Source organism: Pan paniscus, chromosome 6 (assembly GCF_029289425.2).
Source record: "Pan paniscus chromosome 6, NHGRI_mPanPan1-v2.0_pri, whole genome shotgun sequence".
In the NCBI taxonomy this organism is placed as follows: domain Eukaryota; kingdom Metazoa; phylum Chordata; class Mammalia; order Primates; family Hominidae; genus Pan; species Pan paniscus.
In genome coordinates, this window is record NC_073255.2 from 20,268,729 (window position 1) to 20,287,594 (window position 18,866).

The window sequence follows — 18,866 nt, forward strand, 5'->3', positions numbered from 1 at the left end:
AATCTTGACAAATGACTCAACAAAAATGAAGAGACCTGAAGTGTGCTTTATAATTTTGATGTCTAGAAAGTCCTCTTAGAAGTCTTTAACCATCACAGGCCCTTAAAACATCTCTCTTATCTTCCAAGGGACCTAGAAATGCTAGGTAAGAATCCAGGCTGACTTACAATCCCTATATCTCATTTCCCACCATGCGAGTTCCCGCATTCCCCTTCCAAAAATATTTAGCAGCTTGTCATGCATTCTCAATGTTCGTTGCCTTATTCAGCACATTCCCTAACAACATGACATGAGTTTGTAAAGATAAATTATTCTGGCAATAAAACAAGTGTAAGTCTCATTTTACATAGATTTTTGCTGCTTTGTTACTTTGTATGCATTGACTTAATAAAGAAAAGGACACAAGAGAAACCAAGACACAGATTACAATAAACTGGACTCAAGCTCCAACTTGGCATTGTTCAATACTGATGTTGTGGGCTTCTTTAAGATTCATATTTATAGCTTTTAAAATAGATGACTTAAATATATCATCTCCAAGATTTCTTCTAGTTCTGAAGTCAATGATGCTCTGATAATTTTTCCCTTTGATAATTCCTCAGGTAATTAATTAACTGCATTGATTTCCCCAGAGCAACTTCAAATGCAGCTACTTCCTTTCTTGGAGGCTTTCTCTCTGAAAATGCAACTACTGGAGATTTCAGTTGTCTTTAATAAAAGAGAAATATATAAGTCAGAAGAGAGTAAAGATTTTGGAAACCAGCCATATATCCAGCCTATATATTCAGCCTTTTGAAAAGGCTGTATTAATGCAGCAATTTTTTAAGAAGGGAGGATGAACAGCACCGATTTCCTCCATCACGTGCCCTGTTTTCCCCCCATTAACTGCTCTGAAGCCTTAATCCAGTCTTGAACTATACAGTTGTAAAATAGGCAGTGATTTTTGTTTGTATTTAATCATCCAGAGTTCCAGCATAAGCTATAGGTTATGAATATATACATATTTCCTTTCCACATATATTGCTTAGAAGTGTTTCTTGAATAGTGCCTTCCCTACCCAAATTCACATGTTGAAATCTGAGCCTTAATACCCACTAAATGTGACCTTATTTGGAAATAGGGTTGTTGTAGAAATAACTAGTTAAGATTATTAACTTAACTAATGGTCATGCTGGAGTATGGCAAGTCCCTAAACCAATATGCCCGGTATCCTCCTAAAAAGGACATGTGGACAAAGAAACAGGAAGAACACCATGTGAAAATAAGAATTATGTTGTCACAAGCCCAGAAAGAACCAAAAACTAAGAGAGAGAACCAGAAAAGATCCTTTCCTAGTGTCTTTATAGGAGCATTGCCCTGGCAATACCTTGATTTTGACTTGACTTGTGGCCTCCAGACCAGTGAGATAATAAATTTCTGTTTTTTAAGCTACACAGTTAGTAGTATCTTCTTATGGCAGCTCTAGAAAAAGAATACAAGCGTCATCACAGGTGTATGGTGTGGGAGTTTGAGGGTGAATTCCTGTTAAGATCCATTCCAGGAAATGTATTAGTAACATCCCTGGCTTATAGATTTGTTTTGCCTATGCTGCTGTTTGGGTTAGCACACATGCCAGTGTATTTTTCTAAGGCTTATAAAACATCTGGTTTCAAGTACTTGGCTTTATCATTTACTAGCTGTGTAATTAACCTCACTGATCTTCAGTTCCCTGAGAATGATAATACTTGATCTAGAGAACCATAGGCTTATTTATGATGATCAGAAAAGATAACATAAGTGAAAAACAATATGGAGGCATGTAGAAGAGCATTTAGGATGCAGAGATTAAGATCAGGGGTCCTGAAACAAGACTGCAGGAGTTCAAGTTCTACTTTTTCCTTTATTAGTGGTGTGACTGAACAATAGACTCAGCTCTACTATTTTAAAATAAGAGCAATAATAATTTCTGTGTATGAAGGCTGTTGTGAAGATGAAGTAAGTCAATATATAAAGAGATTTTAGAAGAGTGGCACATACTACGTACTTATTAAATGGTATCTAACAAAAGTACCTGGCAAAGTATTTTGAACCACGGAAATGTTTGATCATTATAATTTATAGTTAATAAATAGCTTATTGATTTTACACACCAATATTAAGTATATATGATTACTGATTTTACGCATCAGTTACTCTGACTTTCTAGCTCACTGTTCAACATACATTTCAGTATCATGTATTTTCATAACCAAGAAGAGCTAAGCAAGGAAGATGACAAAAAAAGGGATATTATCAAGTAGATCAGGATTTCCCCATGAGTCAAAAGAACTCTACAAGTAGAGGCTATTTCTGGTATTCATTAATCTTGTAATTTCCTTGTGTGAGAATATTTTAGAGCAAAAAATTTTTGGATCATGATATTGATCTATTATGATAACAAAAAGCAAAGCATTCAACTAGATTTTAGAGAATTAGTTGTTTTTTTAAAAAAAAAACAACAGCTGGTTTTAAAAAAAAAACAACAACTGGTAAAAGTTTTTACTGAAATGCTTGTTTACATATATTTAAATGGAGATACCTTATCTATACATCACCCTCCTGGGTTACAGTAAATTAAAAAATAGCCATTCACTTTCTCAAATTGTCGTATACTTTGAGTTTCTGGGTCAAATAAAATGCTTCTATTGAAAAACAGCATTTGCTTCATGTGTGTCTGGCCTTACAGAAGGAAAAGAAAGATTTTAGCATCTGGCTTTAGAAAGAAGAGAGAAGCATTTTAGTAAAACACCTTCTATTAGTTTTTTTTTTTTTTTTTTGAGGAAATAGAAATAGCTGAGACTTAAAAACAAATTAGATTACCATGTTTATTCCATTTCATACAACTTACCCAGGAAGTATATATCTGGAGGACAGACTGTCTCAGTGCTGTGGATAAGTTATAGTCTTCAGAACTATGATGTGTTTGGTGTCCGGCCCACATAATATTAACTTCTGCAAAACACATAATTTGCAATGAGCCATGAGAATAAGAACAAAGCAACTTCCATTTTCAGTTATGCATGCTGCTCTGTTGAGTGAGGAAGAAAAATCTGGAACATCTCTGTAAAAGCTGGCCAATATAATTATAATTAAAATATGCTGCCTGAAATAATTTTTGGAACCAGAGACTGTATACATTGTAAATAAATAAAAATGAAAGCATAGCCAATAAATATGTATAGTTTATATGTTATAATTAAATGCCTCCAACAAACTGACATTAATTCCAAAAGTTATACTTTGCTAACATATTATAATATGACAGATTATAAAAGCTAGCTGGTAATGTTGTGACAATACATTCAACGGATAGTGATGATTTTTCAGCGTGTGATAACATGTTTCTAACTAAAGAAAAATTGTCTGATGGGAGAAATTGGTATGGAAATTTTGGAATAAAATATTAATGAAATTATTTCCTCATGGCTTTCTGAGAAGTCTCAAAATCTGTTGGAATAAGAAGAAAGCATAGGATAGTAATATTTTGCACTAAGTTCTCAGGTACTCTTTTTATTTATAAAAAGATATTAGCTAACAGTTACCTATGGTTTTCCCATACCTTACCAAAATACTAAACCATTTCTAAATTTTTCCACATAGTTTTATTTGTGTTCATAAAAAAAGAAAATGATTGTTGTTTATTTTCATCAAGCACTGTACAGATTGCTCTCATACTGTCTTGGAATTCATACAGACTCCAAAGAAGTGTGGCTTTTAAAAAAATTTTTACAACAAATATGACACTGCATTGATCCCCTAAGTAGTTGACACAGAATAGCCCAAGTCATTTTTTATTCTGCCCATATTTTAAAAATTGTATTGCCATTTTTCATTTCCTAACAAAATTATAGATCGAAATGTCACATTATACTCTATTCAGTTTAAAAAAATCTGTTCTTAGCTAAAGTAACTTATGTTTAGTCTTTTGCTACAAATCCAGGCAATGGAATTAGCTATGTGACATGATCATCATATCCTTGCCAGTATAGGTTAGAAATTAAATCTTTTAGGCTTGGATGTATAGGAACTAAACAGTGAACCTAGAACTGGAAATATCAGGTTAATTTTCTTTGCAGTTGCCATATACTGACTGTTAAAATGCATGGTACATAGTAGAATAATTTTAGAAGTTTTTATGAAAATCATGGTCATATATATGTGTGTGTATATATATATATACATATATATATATATATATATATATACATATATATATATATATATATATATATATATATATATATATATACATACACACACTATCTGGGTAAATTTTGGCCATTGCTTTCAAAATGCAAGTTCTCTGAACAGTCTGTATAGAGAATTACCAAACAAAATTGTTAAAGAAAAAAGGTCTTGGTAAACAAATGATAGCTCATAGATATAAGAAGGACTTAATTCTGTATAATAAGGAATATTATAAACAGAACTGTGGTTAGTCTTATTATGAACAGATAACAAATGCCATTTTTATTAAAGTCATATATTTTTCAATGGAACACGTATTGTCATCAACCACAGCAGATACGTAACTTAGATCCCAATTGGTTGGTGATTTAATTATTTTAATCATTTGTAGGAAAGACATTGTATTTCTATGCTAGCAATTAAGGAAATTGTTCTCACACAAAAGAGAACTAGTTCACCATAATGACCTCTAAAAATATGCAGTCATAATCTTTGAAATAACACAGAACCAAATTATCTGGTTTATTGATAAGCCTAATGGCTGTACATAAGAAATATACAAAGACCCTTGTGGCACTTTATATCTTCAGATGTTAGGTGGACGTTGAATAAGAGGTAATAAATTTGATGAATCCCCTAAAGTTTAAAAACCGCTTAGAGATAGAGATCCTGAAGTAATCTAAACACCATTTTCTCTTTAGAACATACCCACTGCTGAACATTTTATAACTTATGATTTTATAACTTATGACTTATAAACCTTCATTGAAAATCAATACATTGTCTAGTTTTTGACCTGTCAGGATTTGTTTTTAAAAAATTCATTCTAATGCATCCACAAACTGAGTTAACAAGAAGATGAGCTAATCAGATGAGGTTCCATTAGAGAGTCATAATATATATTGGGAGCCACTTCCTTATACCCTCTACAGAAGCTAAACGGTGAAACAAAGAATCCACAAAGGTGGAGGTTAAAGATCTGTCTTTTTAGTTGTTTCAAAAGCATTTACTTCCTATCACAAACTGTGTGTAACACAAGCCTCATTCAATGAGGTACAGCTGTGCAAACAGGGCACAGTAACAGGATCCTACTGCCTCACCTCTGTCACTTTTCAGAATTGGTAAAAAAAAGAAGGAATACTGAATTTGTTTCACAGTCTATATTCAGCTTATTGGAGGTAAATTATTTTCAAAAGTGATTATGAAAATGCATTTTATGGAAAGTTATTCCAGTAGTTCTTTTGTGAACAAAATGAGAAAAACTTAATGCATTTATATGATCATCTTCCCTAATACTTGAATTGATGAATTATCTGTTTTAAGAAATGAAAACAAATATTAAGGAGGAGAAAAAGATATTATTTAGAATAAGCTTCTCTCTGTGAAAGACTTCATATAATTATACATTCTGTTCAATAACATTTTTCTTTTTCTATACGAAAATTATAGATTATATTAATATATGTATATACGTTATTATAATTTTTCCATGATATAATTAGAAATGATTATGCTGCTTTCTAGTGCCAAATGTAATTCTGTATATTTTATTATTATATTGGCCAACACTTCCATTCATTTGGCCAACATTTTATGTAATGTGTGTGTGGTCTGTGTTGTATTTTTGAATTTCTTTTTCAATTTTTTTATGAAGATGTAACTTACATACAACAAAATCCATCTTCTTTTAATGTTCGGCTGTATGAGTTTTTACCAAATGCAGCTGTTTAATGATTACTGCACTCTAGATACAGAACAATTTTATTACCCCAAAGAGTTCCCCCACCTCCTTTTTGTGGTTGTGGTAGTCAGACTTCAAGATGGCTCCCTGCTTCAGATAATTCAAGTTCTGGACTTTGAACTGATAATGCAGTGGGATGAAACTTTTGGGAAAAGGAAAGAAGTGAGTGTCTTTTGAATGTGGGAGAAATATGAATCACTGAGGTCCAGAGGGCTAACTAGGCAAGGCATCCTCTAGAATGGCCGCCATTGATTCCTATCCAACGGTATTCATGCCTTTTATAATCTCCTACTTTGAGTGTGAGCCAGATCTAGTGACTTTCTTCTAGTAAACAGAAATTTAGCAAAGATGATGGGATGTCACTTCTGATATTAGATTTAAAGAAGACAGTAGCTTGTGTCTTGGGTGTCCTCTCATACTCAAACACTCTCTAAGAAAAGCTGGCTACCTTGTTATGAGCTCCCTTTGAAGAAATACATGTTAGGGAAGTGGGATAACCAGCCAGTGAGGAACTAAGCTCCTCAGTCCAACCCTCATGAAGAACTTAATTCTGCCAACAACCATGTAAGACAGTTTGGATGCAGATCCTTCTCCATTTGAGCATTTCAATGACACTGCAGTTTGCAAAGAGCTGAACCGACTCGCAGCAACCTCCTGAAAGAACTTGAGCCAGAGACATTCATCTAAACTATGCCCCAATTTCTAACCCACAGAAACTATGAGATAATAAACGTTTCTTGTTTTAAGCTTGTAACTTGTTACAAGCAATAGATAATTAATGCAGTCGTCAAAAATCCCTCACTCCCACCCCCACCCCATTCTCAGTCCCTAGCATCCAATGATTTGTTTTCTTTCCTTTTAGTTTTGCTTTTTTGAGTGTATCCTATCAATAACATCATACAGTATTTTTAGCCTTTTGAGTCTGTTGTCTTTTTTCATTTAGCATAATGCATTGAAGATCCCTTCATTTTGCTGTTTTTATGAGTAGTTTTTTCCTTTTTATCATTAGTATTCCACTTCAATGACTATATCACAGTTTTGTTTTGTTTTTATCTATTCATGAGTTGAAGAACATTTCAGTTGTTTCCAGTTTTTGACAGATAAAAGTTCTATCAAGTAGTTATCATAGAGGTTTTCTGTGGACATGAGTTTTTATTTCACGTGGGTAAATACTTAGGGGTGGGATTATTGAGCTGTATGATATGCCTACATTTACCTTGTTAAGGACCTATCAAATTGTTTTCCAAAGTGGCTGTGCCTTTTTTTTTTTATTATTAGTACCAGCAGTGTGTGAGAGCTCAAGTTGCTCCACATCTCTGGCAGCACCTGACATCATTAATTTTATTTGTATTTATTTGACAGCCATTATAATAGGTATGCAGTGGTATCACGTTGAAATTTTAATTTAGATTGCTGTAATGGCTAATGACAATGGCTCTATGTACCTAATCACCATCTATGTATCTTCTTTTTGAAGTGTCTATTCAAAATTTGTGCCCATATTTTAAATGGGTTGTTTTCTTAAGTTTTGAGACATCTTTGTATCTTCTGCATACAAGTCCTTTATTAATATGTGATTTGCATTTATTTTCTTCCAGGCCATAGCCTTTTTTAAAAATAGTGTCATACAAAGAACAAAAGTTTTAATTTTCATGAAATCCAGTTTATATTCTTGATGATTTTATTTAGTTTTCTGGTGTATATAACAAAAAACAAAGGTAATTTTGGAGAAATTTTTCAGAAAAATTAGAAATATCTAAATATCCAGAATGTAACCCTGCTACATATATTAAATATCTAAAATGCACTTTAAAATATGTTCTCTCCTATCTTGTCATCTATGAAATGGAGGGAAGTGATCTTGTACGTTAATTCAAGACATAAAGACAAGTCTACAAGAAATTTTCACAGACATATAAGATAACCATTTAATTCCCAATAGTGGCCAGGCCAAGAAGTCTTGGCGCAACCTTGGAATGATGACGTTGGTTTCACTTATAATCTGGAAAACTCCCTAGTTATAAAGGAAGAAATATTATAGGCCTATTTGCAAAATGGTAGTGATGCTTGACACCACTAAAATCATATTGCTAGCACTTTATGCAACATTTAGCATATTGTACAATGACTATAGAACAGAAGAGCTATGCCTTAGTCCATTTTGTTCTGCTGTAACAGAATACCTGAGGCTGTGGAATTTGTAATAAACAGGAATTTATTTATCACAGTCCCTGTGCAAGTCCAAGATCAAGGCACTGGTAGGTTAGAGTTCAGTTTCTGTGCTTCGAAGATGGCATCATGAATGCTGATTCCTTCTAAGTGGAAGAACGCTGCATTTTCCCAAGGCAGAAAAGCAGAAGAGAGTGAACCCACTCGCAAAAGCCCTTTTATAGGGGCATTAATCCATTCCTGAGGGTGGAGCTTTCATGACCTAAATACCTCCCATTAGGCCCCACCTCCTAACATTGTTGCATTTGTGATTAAGTTTCTAAAACACGAATTCTGTAGGAGACAAATAGTCAAACAACAGCGAGCTGCATGAGTCTAGAAATTACTTAATCCAAACTTTTAATTTTATAAAGAAAATAAAATTGAAAGGAAGAATGGAAAAAAAAGAGTTTTATTAAAGAAGGAGAACATGTTTCTCATTGTTCTCTTTCTCAACAGTGACTTATTTGATACACTCTCTCCTCTTTTGGATTTTGTTTTAATCCTTCAGAAATGGAGGTGACTGGGTCCAAGTATTCTCTGGGACAATCATGGCACATCTTTGGTAACTTCCATATGTAAAAGGGATTAAAGAGCTCAACACATGCTATTAAATGATAGTGCGAAATTTCTTGAATTGCAGCAATGGTCTTTAACAAGATATCTAAATATAAAATATTAAGTTTTTAAGTTTAGATTGAAAACAATCATCCCTTTGAACTTGGAGGTGCCCATATAAATGGATCCTTTAAAAGTTTGTTTTGTCTTTTCTTAATATCAAAGCTTAGTTGATAAATAAATGTAATAAATAAATTGAGCTAAGTAAATGAAATAAAATTAGTAACAGACTCAAGCTACCAAACTAAAGTCTAACTAAAAAATATAATAGCCCATGAATAACAATAAATATACACTAATTTCTTTCACTATTCTTTATTCATTGAATGAACTAGAAGTGTCATCAATTTTATCATCATAACTCATTCACTTCCTATAGCAGCAAATAAAGTTGGTGATGATAAAAATAAATGGCATTACCAATTCATTCAGTAATTAGAAACTTTTGTCTTATAATTTTTCTATTCTATCCTTGCTCACTTAATATCAGAACACAAATTAAGTATATCTAAAACTACCAAATTAATTAGAATAAAATTTGTAAGTTGGCTGGGCCTCCATAATTTTGTTCCACACATTTTATATATTTGTATATATCCATATGTTCAGCATGATAGAAACCAGGCTTCTGAAGGAGCAACCAAATTTTTCCTTTTTTTTTTTTTTTTTTGTTTTTTGAGACGGAGTCTCTCTCTGTCGCCCAGGCTGGAGTGCAGTGGTGGGACCTCCCCTCACTGCAAGCTCTGCCTCCAGGGTTCACCCCATTCTCCCGCCTCACCCTCCCAAGTAGCTGGGATTACAGGTGCCTGCCACCACACCAGGCTAATTTTTTGTTTTTGTATTTTTAGTAGAGATGGGGTTTCACCGTGTTAGCCAGGATGGTCTTGATCTCCTGACCTCGTGATCCACCCGCCTCGGCCTCACAAAGTGCTGAGATTACAGGCGTGAGCCACTGCGCCCGGATGTTTGGCCACATGTAGACATTAAATAATCTCTCTAGAAGAGTAAGCTCCATGAGTCTTTAGGAGTCACTTTAGGATGGAGCTAAAACTGTGGCAAACACTATACCTTCCCTTTATTCTATCCCATAATCACACTTTAACACATTTTTTCTTTTTTATTCATGTTCAGATGGAAGCTTTTAAGTTGTAGTATGCAGAATTTTAAAAAGATGTCTCCATTTGTGTGACAATATTCTCAAAATTTAAACAAAATAAAACGATAGATTTTTAGTATGAAGTAAAAAGTACCTTGAGAATTTATCATCTTTTCAACCTAAACTTTTGTTTTCATACAATCGAAAAGCAAGAACTAATGTAGGGCTTATTGTCATTTGAATAAAATACTTAAAAATCTAAATTATATTGATAACAATATTATTAGTAATAATAATAAATATTAGTGATTATAAACACGTAAGAGTAAGAAAGCTTATCATGTAGGGAATATTTAGAACACTTTACAGGTATTAACTCATACATTTCCCAGAACTGAACTAGAAGGTAGATATTTATATAGTTTCCATTTTATAGATGAAGAAATGGAGATACAATAATATTTAATAACTTACACAAAGTAATGATTATTTTTCATGTTACATATTAACACTTTTTTATTCATTACAGAGACTATATTTTCTAGCCCCTTACCACCTTGATAGGTTTAAGGAACTGTTTCATAATGATGCAGTGTGAGTGATAATAACATGTTTTACTTTGAGCCAAGGTAAAGAACTCGTGTGCCTTCTTCACGGTCTTGCTGTTCCTCTGCAACAGCAATCAACATGACGAATATTTAGCACAGGACACTAAGGCCCTAGGGTACGCAAAGACACCAGATGGAAGGATTCTGGGTCCCTGAATGACAGCATGGAGCAGAGTACCCCCTGACCCATACTGAACCAGGCTGTGAGTGAAAAGTAAATATTCATTGTGCTAATTCACTGGGATTTGCTATTGCTCAGTGAACTAACTACAATACATCCTCACTATTAATTTGTTGTTATTAATACATGTGAATGTGATGCAATAACCACAGATATAGAGTGATTTATCAGTCTGTCTTCTTCACTCAGTTTCTTACAGACTGTTCTATAGGGAAAGCACTTCCTAGGAAACTAGTAAGCTGGTGCCTATGTTTTTAAAAGTTACCAACTAGCACAGCTCAAAATAACATATTTTCTTATCATCAACCTTCCAAAATTACTGCTTCAAAGGGATGTCTATAGAAAATCAAGAACATGACTGGGCACAGTGGCTCACACCTGTCATCCCAGCACTTTGGGAGGCCGAGGTGGGCATATCACGAGGTCAAGAGATCAAGACCATCCCGGCCAACATGGTGAAACCCCATCTCTACTAAAAACACAAAAATTAGCAGGGCGTGGTGGTGCACACCTGTAGTACCAGCTACTAGGGAGGCTGAGGCAGGATAATCGCTTGGACTCAGGAGGCAGAAATTGCAGTGAGCCGAGATCACACCACTGCACTCCAGCCTGGTGACAGAGTGAGATTCTGTCTCAAAAGAAATAATAATAATAAAATCCAGAACATATCCTGTAGCTTTTTCCTCCCTCCCTTCTTTCTGCTACCTTGAATCATTCTTCACTTCGTACTCTGCCCCTTGCCTTTGGGCAGTTGTGTTTAACAAAACATATCAAAGAAAGAAAAACAGGGCTCATATCTTATCAGTAGTGGCTGCAAGTCCCATTTCCATTGTCCTCTTACAGTGCCCACTGATTTTTAACATTGTTTCTGGCCTTACACCCTTGTTCTTTGAGCATCACTGTGCTTTGAAAAGCCCAAGTCTGGCTACTTGTTTTTCCCAAAATGTAGGTTAATTTTATTATTGTGGACCAAATACCCACCATTATATTAGTTATGTATGATTTTATTTTTCCCTTTACTACCTACAAATACAAAGAGTTGCGTGTTATAGTGTGAAACATGCCAGATCAAGGAGGAAGAGCAAGAACTTTTGAACTTTACCAGGAGCTCATGTTAGGAACTGGGATGAGACCCCCTGACCCTGTCTCTTGCTTCCAATCTCTCCCCACACTTTATCTAACCCCTTCCAAACTAGAGCCTTGTCCAAAACCACAAAACACTAAACCAGCTGTATTTTGAAAATAAATGTGTATTTCCCTTAGCCTGCCTCAGGCAAGTGAAAGAGAAAGCGAGAGGGGGTTTCTGACCTCACCGCAAAGACAGAGAAAGAGAGATGCTTGTGGGCTTCCCAAGCTTAAGGACTAACAGCAGTCCCCTCTTAAAATATTATTAAATATGGTACTTATGTCCAATAAGTACCAGTGTTTCCATTTCATGATGAGTTATATGTCTTTTTACAGGCAGATCTGAGAACACAAGTTCACAAACATGCATTTTGTTGAGAAAAGGTGCTTCAAATTCCTAAAAGCCAGTTTACAACCAAGATTTCTAAATACCACTCAATCATAGGAGATTATTGCTCATATATATGTTTTGGAAACCAGAAAAGGGAAGAATGAAACTGAATCTGTGAAGAGAAGGGAGAAATGAGGTACATTTTCTCAAGAAATTAATGAGACAGAGAAAAGCCACAGTGTAATTTGTATACACACATACATTGTGTGTGTATTGGGCAACTCTGTGTGTATTTATGTATATTCGCTAAGGTAGAAAGAACAGGTATAAAAACACACATAGTTTCATCTTATTTTCCATATTTAAGTGTCACAGATAGGTAGTATGGTGCTCATGGTTTCACCTATAGGCAGATAAGAAAGAAACTGTGTTAGTTACGTGTGAGAGCCGAGAGAGCTCCACTTTATAGTCGTCATTCAAAGCAGAGTGAGCTTTATTACATGTTGCCAACCTCTGTAACACTTGCAACCCAGGAGATGAAGTGATTCCCTACTAACCAATAAAAAATGTGTAATTTTTAACTTTATTGTCCAATCTATTACAAAGTTATATTTAAGGTTAATGGAAAGTAATGTTATGGATAAGACAGTCTGATTTCAAGTTATACTCCTCTTTCTCTTAGCTGCATCATTCCCATTTGTATCCATCACCAGTCATTTGTGTGCTGCTAATGGCCAAGACCCAACAATTACCTACATCTCTGGATTTGAACTTGGACTTCCTTAGCCCTAGGCCATGGGTCTGGCAATTTGTTAGGGGATCCTAAATAATATTTTTGATGACATGCATAAAGAGCTTTTCCTCCCTCAACAGAATATGTTATTTAAAACAAAGCATTCTAAAGTAGCATGAATATTGGAATTTCCAGAAATGTAACAGGCCAGTGAAGAAATATTTTTGGATAAGGGAGTTTACTACACTTCTCAAACATAAGGAAAACCAGTCCTGTACACTTCTCAAACATAAGGAAAACCAGTCCTTCTCTGCAAAAGTTGTCATGATTAGATAAAAATACTTTGAAATAAAAGTTATCAGTACTACATCATAAAATAATTATGAATTTGACAATTTTTATGTTGCATGAAAATCTTTTAACTACTTAATGAAACCAAATTCTGGTGCACTTTGTTCCTGGTTGTCAGCACTAACATTAACACCATGAGTTTGGTTTTGGTGTAGTTAAGGATTTTATCATGCTTAAATACATTCAAAAGGAGTTCACATGCTTTACATAGATTGAAAGCAAGAAATCTTCCAAAGTATTTAATGACATATATTTGGCAGCCATAATAACCTGAGTAGCACAATTAGGAGGCAGAAATCATGGGAGAACTGTCTTGATGTCAATAGAGTTAGCTAGGATTGGCAAGCACTCCTACGACGCTCCTCCCCTGCAGCATGTTTGCCTGCGGTAAGACACAATGAACTTCTACCATATTATATTTGGAACAATGCTTTCTATAATTTGTCTCCACAAGCTACAGAATCCATTTTGAAAGGAGACCAACATAAGGAAAGCAAAACAACCAGGAATTCTTAGGAAAAGACAGGAAAATAGAAAAAAAAAGAGCACTGAAAGCACTAGGTAGAAAGTAACTGCAATCTCTCTTCATTCCTCCCTAATGAGCCTCCTGAGTGGATGTATATTACCCCTGTCAACAAAATCTTACCAGGATCTCTTTGCTACTAATAAGGACTTCCTATTGGTCTTAACATTGTCTTGGTGTCCTGAAACTAACTTTAGAACTTCATAGCAAATGAGTGTGGCTTTCAGAACAGAAACTTTCAGTGTTACTGAATTTGCAAGGAATAAGGCTGTGTGTCCAGTGACAGTGCCAGATTGAATCAGAACTGAATGTCCTCATCAAAACAGGTTGGTCTATCCTTTGTGAATGATGTCACGCACATTAGCATTGTTAGTGGTCTTTGAAGAAGCAATCTGCCCCTGCGATAGATTTCTGTCTGTGCATTTAGAAACTCCATTATTACCAATTATAGTTGTTGTTATTTTGATGACTTAGTTTGTTCTTTCTTCTATGTCTTTCATGGTACTCCTCAAATCTGAATGTATGTCTGGTTTTAAAGGTGGCATACTAATGACTATCAGGTCTTGCTACAACAGGAGGAAGAGGTCTTATGTAATATTCTTTGACTTTTTGGCATTGAGAGATGGAAGGTTTTATGTAGGAACATTTCCCCCATTATTCTAGTACAGATAACCTCAGGTCATACCCCTTATATTCCCCAACCTTGACCCTTGAATGACATTACATCCAAACCCAAATCTATTTACTAACTGAATTGATTCCCTTCTGCCCATGCTTGCTCTTTTTGTTTTTTGATCTCATAGTGATACAGGAGGAGGGCAGGGAAGTGCTGGGAGGGAAAGGCGTGGTCCCTGGTGAGGGCTCCACCCCCGGGGCCTCTACCCACAGACCCAGGTGAGGACAGGCACTCCTGACTTCATGCCCAAATGTTGCATTTCCCAAGACCACCCTGGCCTGCCACACCCCCATCCTGTGCCTAAAAAAACCCTGAGACCCTAGCAGGCAGAGACACAAGCAGCTGGACATCGAGAGGAACACACAAGTGGAAGAAGACACAAGTGGCTGGACGTCAAGAGGAAGGCACTGATGTAAGAGAACACCAACAGATGCTAGCAGGCAGCAGGCCATCAACCAGCAGAATGATGTGGAGTTTGGCTAGGGAGGTCAGAGGATGGCCTGGGCCACTGAGTGGCCCCATTCCAGGGAAAACCAACTTCCCACTCCATCTCCCCTCTGGCTTCCCCATCTGCTGAGAGCTACTTCCACTCAATAAAACCTTGCACTCATTGTCCAAGTCCACGTGTGTTCCAATTCTTCTGGTACACCAAGGCAGGAAACCCCGGGATAAAGAAAACCCTCTGTACTTGCGATGAGGCCGGGGGTCTAAATGAGCTGATAAACACAAGCTACCTACAGACGGCAAAGCTAAAAGGGCACATGATAACACATGCCCACTGCGGCCTCAGGAGCTGTAAACATTCATCCCTAGATGCTGTCGTGGGGTTGGAGCCCCACAGCCTGCCCATCTTCATGTTCCCCCTAGAGCTTTGAGCAGCAGGGCACCAAAGAAGCAAGCCACGCCCATCTCATGCCCTGTAAGGGGCCAAGGGAACTTTTCTTGTTTCAATACTTTGACTATTATACCTTTAATCACTCCCCTCCTAACCCCCACCAAGATTTCATTATTGTTTTTTATCAATCCACTGCATTGTCAGCATCCTTCCTTTGCTGTTCTATAACTACTTCCCTAGATTGATGCCTTATTACCTCATCACCATTAACAGGTATTCAGTGAGCCATATCTGTATATGAGCTGTGATGTCCATATGCACCCAAAATCTAGTGCAGGCATCAGCAAACTGTCACCATAAAACAAACCCTGCCTACCACCTGATTTGTACATCCAGAGAGCTAAGAATGATTTTTACATTTTCAAATACCTGAACTAAAATCAGAAGAGTAATAGTTTATGACACATAAACATTATATTGAAAAAATCTGTATCTTCCTCCTTCTCATGTACTATTCTCTGAGCTTTTTGAACACCCTCAGCATTTTTATGGTCCCCTCTCCTTCTGCCATCTGTCAAAGTATTCTTCGTCTTTCAAGCACTATTGCATACGTCATTTTCTTCAAGAAACTATCTTTAGCCCTCCTCAGCCAAAAGTATTATGCAATGCTTATTATCCCTAGGTAGACCTAAGGACAGTATTAACATTACTAATACTCTACTATTTTGTATCCACCACTATTTCATAAGCTTCTTAATGAGAGGGAACTTATTCATCTTCGTATTTTCCACAGCATCTACCGTTGTGTTTTTATACAGTATCGAATATTTTTTTAATTAAACATATGCTAATCAGGTAAAATTGGTTCATATCCATGATCAATAACCAAGTCACACTATTTTATTTGCTAAATACATGTATTTTTGTTAGCAAAATTAATCCTTTTTGTAATATTCCTTTCCCTTTACACTGATTCCCTCTCCCTAATTTCAGTTATATCCAAACATTCCACTTTGGAAATGTTTGCTTGACCCTCCCATTCCCTAATTTATTTTTATCTCCAGCATGAGAAAAGAATGAACTATTTACTCCCTTACCTCCCATTCTTTCTTAAGCTCATTGTTAATGTCACTTGAATCTTTCCAAAGCAATTATTGGCCTTCTTGCCAAAACCAAAGGCCTCCGTTTAGATGCCGTTGTATTTGAACTTTCTAAAACATTTGACCACTTCTTCTGTTTTGAAAAATCTTTTCCTTTGGCTTGAGTAACATTCTTTGCTCCTGATTCTCCTCCATCTCTGCTCCAACTGGGTGCATTTCCGTGATTTCCTCCCTTGTTCTCATCTAACTTTAAAAGATCAACTCTTGTTTTTCTCAACTCCTCACTCTGCTGGTTTTTCATGGTTGTCCTATCACCTACAATGACTTCAATACGCACATATCCAAAAGTTGATGGCTCCCAAGTATGTATCTGCAGCTCTCTGTTGAACTCTAGACCTGATTTCCTTTTGGAAATTATATGCATGTTATTCTCTGAATCTATCTCATTGCCTTCCTGCTTTTCCCCTGTTTTACTTTCTTGCTTAATGGCATTATCATCATCTTGATCACCCAGGCCAGGGAGCTGACATCTAGGGAGGACTTTAAAGATGGAACTCAATTTCAGAGCTTTATTGTATCTTTCTGATTTCTCTTTATGCATTTGTGAAGTTCTTAGCACATAATCAAGGCAAAAGCCAACATTTTTTAATAATTTTTTAAAATACTGAACATTAGCTTGTGATAGTATCTTTTAAAACACTGTAGCGAACATGTCTAAAACTTGTTTCTTACTAACAAACAATTGTATATTTAAGAAAACTATGAAGAGAAATGTGAAAAGGCAAAGGTAACAAGGAATAACATCAGTATTGGTGTAGGTCAATAATAATGTGTAAGATATTCTTTCATCAAAGATTTAATATTTTAAAAGAAAAGTTCATGAAGAACATTCAAAACTATATTGGACACATTAAACTTCTATAATGATGAGATAGCTCTCAAAGGATATTTTCTTCTATTTCAACAAAGTATATTCAATATTATCACATGATATATTGCTGTTCCTCTGGTCCTGGGGTTAGAATATCAAACTTGGAGCCCATCCCCCTGTATGCTATTTATAGATTTCTTAACCATTTACAGGATGCCACTACTAGAGCTACCTCATTTGCTCATAATTAAGCTTATCCCATGATAAAATTAATCCTTAATTGAAGATATTTAATAGATCGTTTTTGATACACTTTTGAGATTGGGAAAATATGAATGTGATATATTACTCTAATTAGTCATAGTTTCTCTTCAGAAACATCAAACATAAAAAAACAAAGAATATGACTACACCAAATGTCCCAGACATTTTTAAGTTGCCAAATAGAGAAGAAAGAAATGGTTAAGACATGTAGGGATGTTCATGTGGTTCTGTTGCTGTGTAATCCTCACCTGTTCTTAAAATCTAAAGGAAGTCAATCATGGCTTCCATGAACCTCTTCCCTGCCTCTCTTCTGCCACCCCAAAGATGTGTGGTCCTACTGTAAACTGGACTTAATCCTATCCCATCAAATACAAGAAAAAAATTGTTATTGAAAAAATAACAATTTCCTTAGAGTACCATTTTGTATTTAAATATCATTTTGAAAATAAGTTGTTGAAAACATCTTATAATATCATTAGTGTCAGGAAGTGTTATTTTCAAAACTATTGTACATGTGATGAAGATCCATTCAATTGCAAAATATTTAAAAGATCATGAAGCAAAATATTGTCAAAGCCTAAGACCCGTGTAGAACAGTCAAATAACAGCGAGTAATGGATAGCTTGCCTTGATCTCTGAGCTTTGCAGCACAATGTGAATTTGGGCAGCCACAAATCTATTCATAGATAACAAGACAAATTAATATAAATTAAAACAATGATTTAAGTACATTTCTCCTAGTAATTCTCTCTTTCCCTGTGATCAGCTTGTATGAAACATTGCCCATCATAAATAGATGCAATTATATAAGTCAACTTAAAAATATCAATAAATGACCAAAAAAAACCCCAGCTCTCCTGGTATTGCAGAGTTGCATAATATGATTTCCTACAATGATGTCACATTTGATGCTGCACACCATGTGAAGAAGATTAACTGTAACCAAATTGCATTCTTCTGTAAGGCCAGCTGATATGCACATGTAAAACATGAGACACACACATACTTTGAGATGAAATTAAATGATTCTCAAATGCTATGCCATACATAATTCAAACCTCATAAATATCTACCTTATAAAAAATAGATTGCATTTAGTTGTTTTTCTAAACAACCAACATGGCAATTTAAGTAATTTCAGTGCATATTTATCCTTGAGATACTTATTGGAAAACTGCTCTGGTAGCATTTTTGGCAGTTAGATAATGCCTCGTTTGTTCTTTGTAAAGAGTTTTTATTTTCATGTGTTCTTTCTGGGCTGTCTTTAAGGAAAGATTGATGTCTGGTGTCACTGCTAGGAAGTGCAAACTGTTCAGGTTCACTGCAATCTATGTCCTCATTCTCTTGCTCTGCAGGATATCACCTACTTTGTCAGCCAATATCCAGAAGAGAAGTTCTT

At 35.4% G+C, this 18,866-nt stretch overlaps 1 protein-coding gene across 4 annotated transcripts in view; it reads right to left on the bottom strand.

Annotated features, from left to right (window-relative positions):
• AGMO (alkylglycerol monooxygenase) overlaps window positions 1–18,866 on the bottom strand; it is a 412,221-nt gene that overhangs the window by 236,216 nt on the left and 157,139 nt on the right. For all 4 annotated transcript variants that reach the window (XM_055115720.1, XM_003825007.5, XM_055115719.2 and 1 more), the window contains one exon: window positions 2,867–2,970. In XM_055115720.1, coding sequence (XP_054971695.1) covers window positions 2,867–2,970 — 104 coding nt within the window. The remainder of the gene's footprint in view (window positions 1–2,866; window positions 2,971–18,866) is intronic.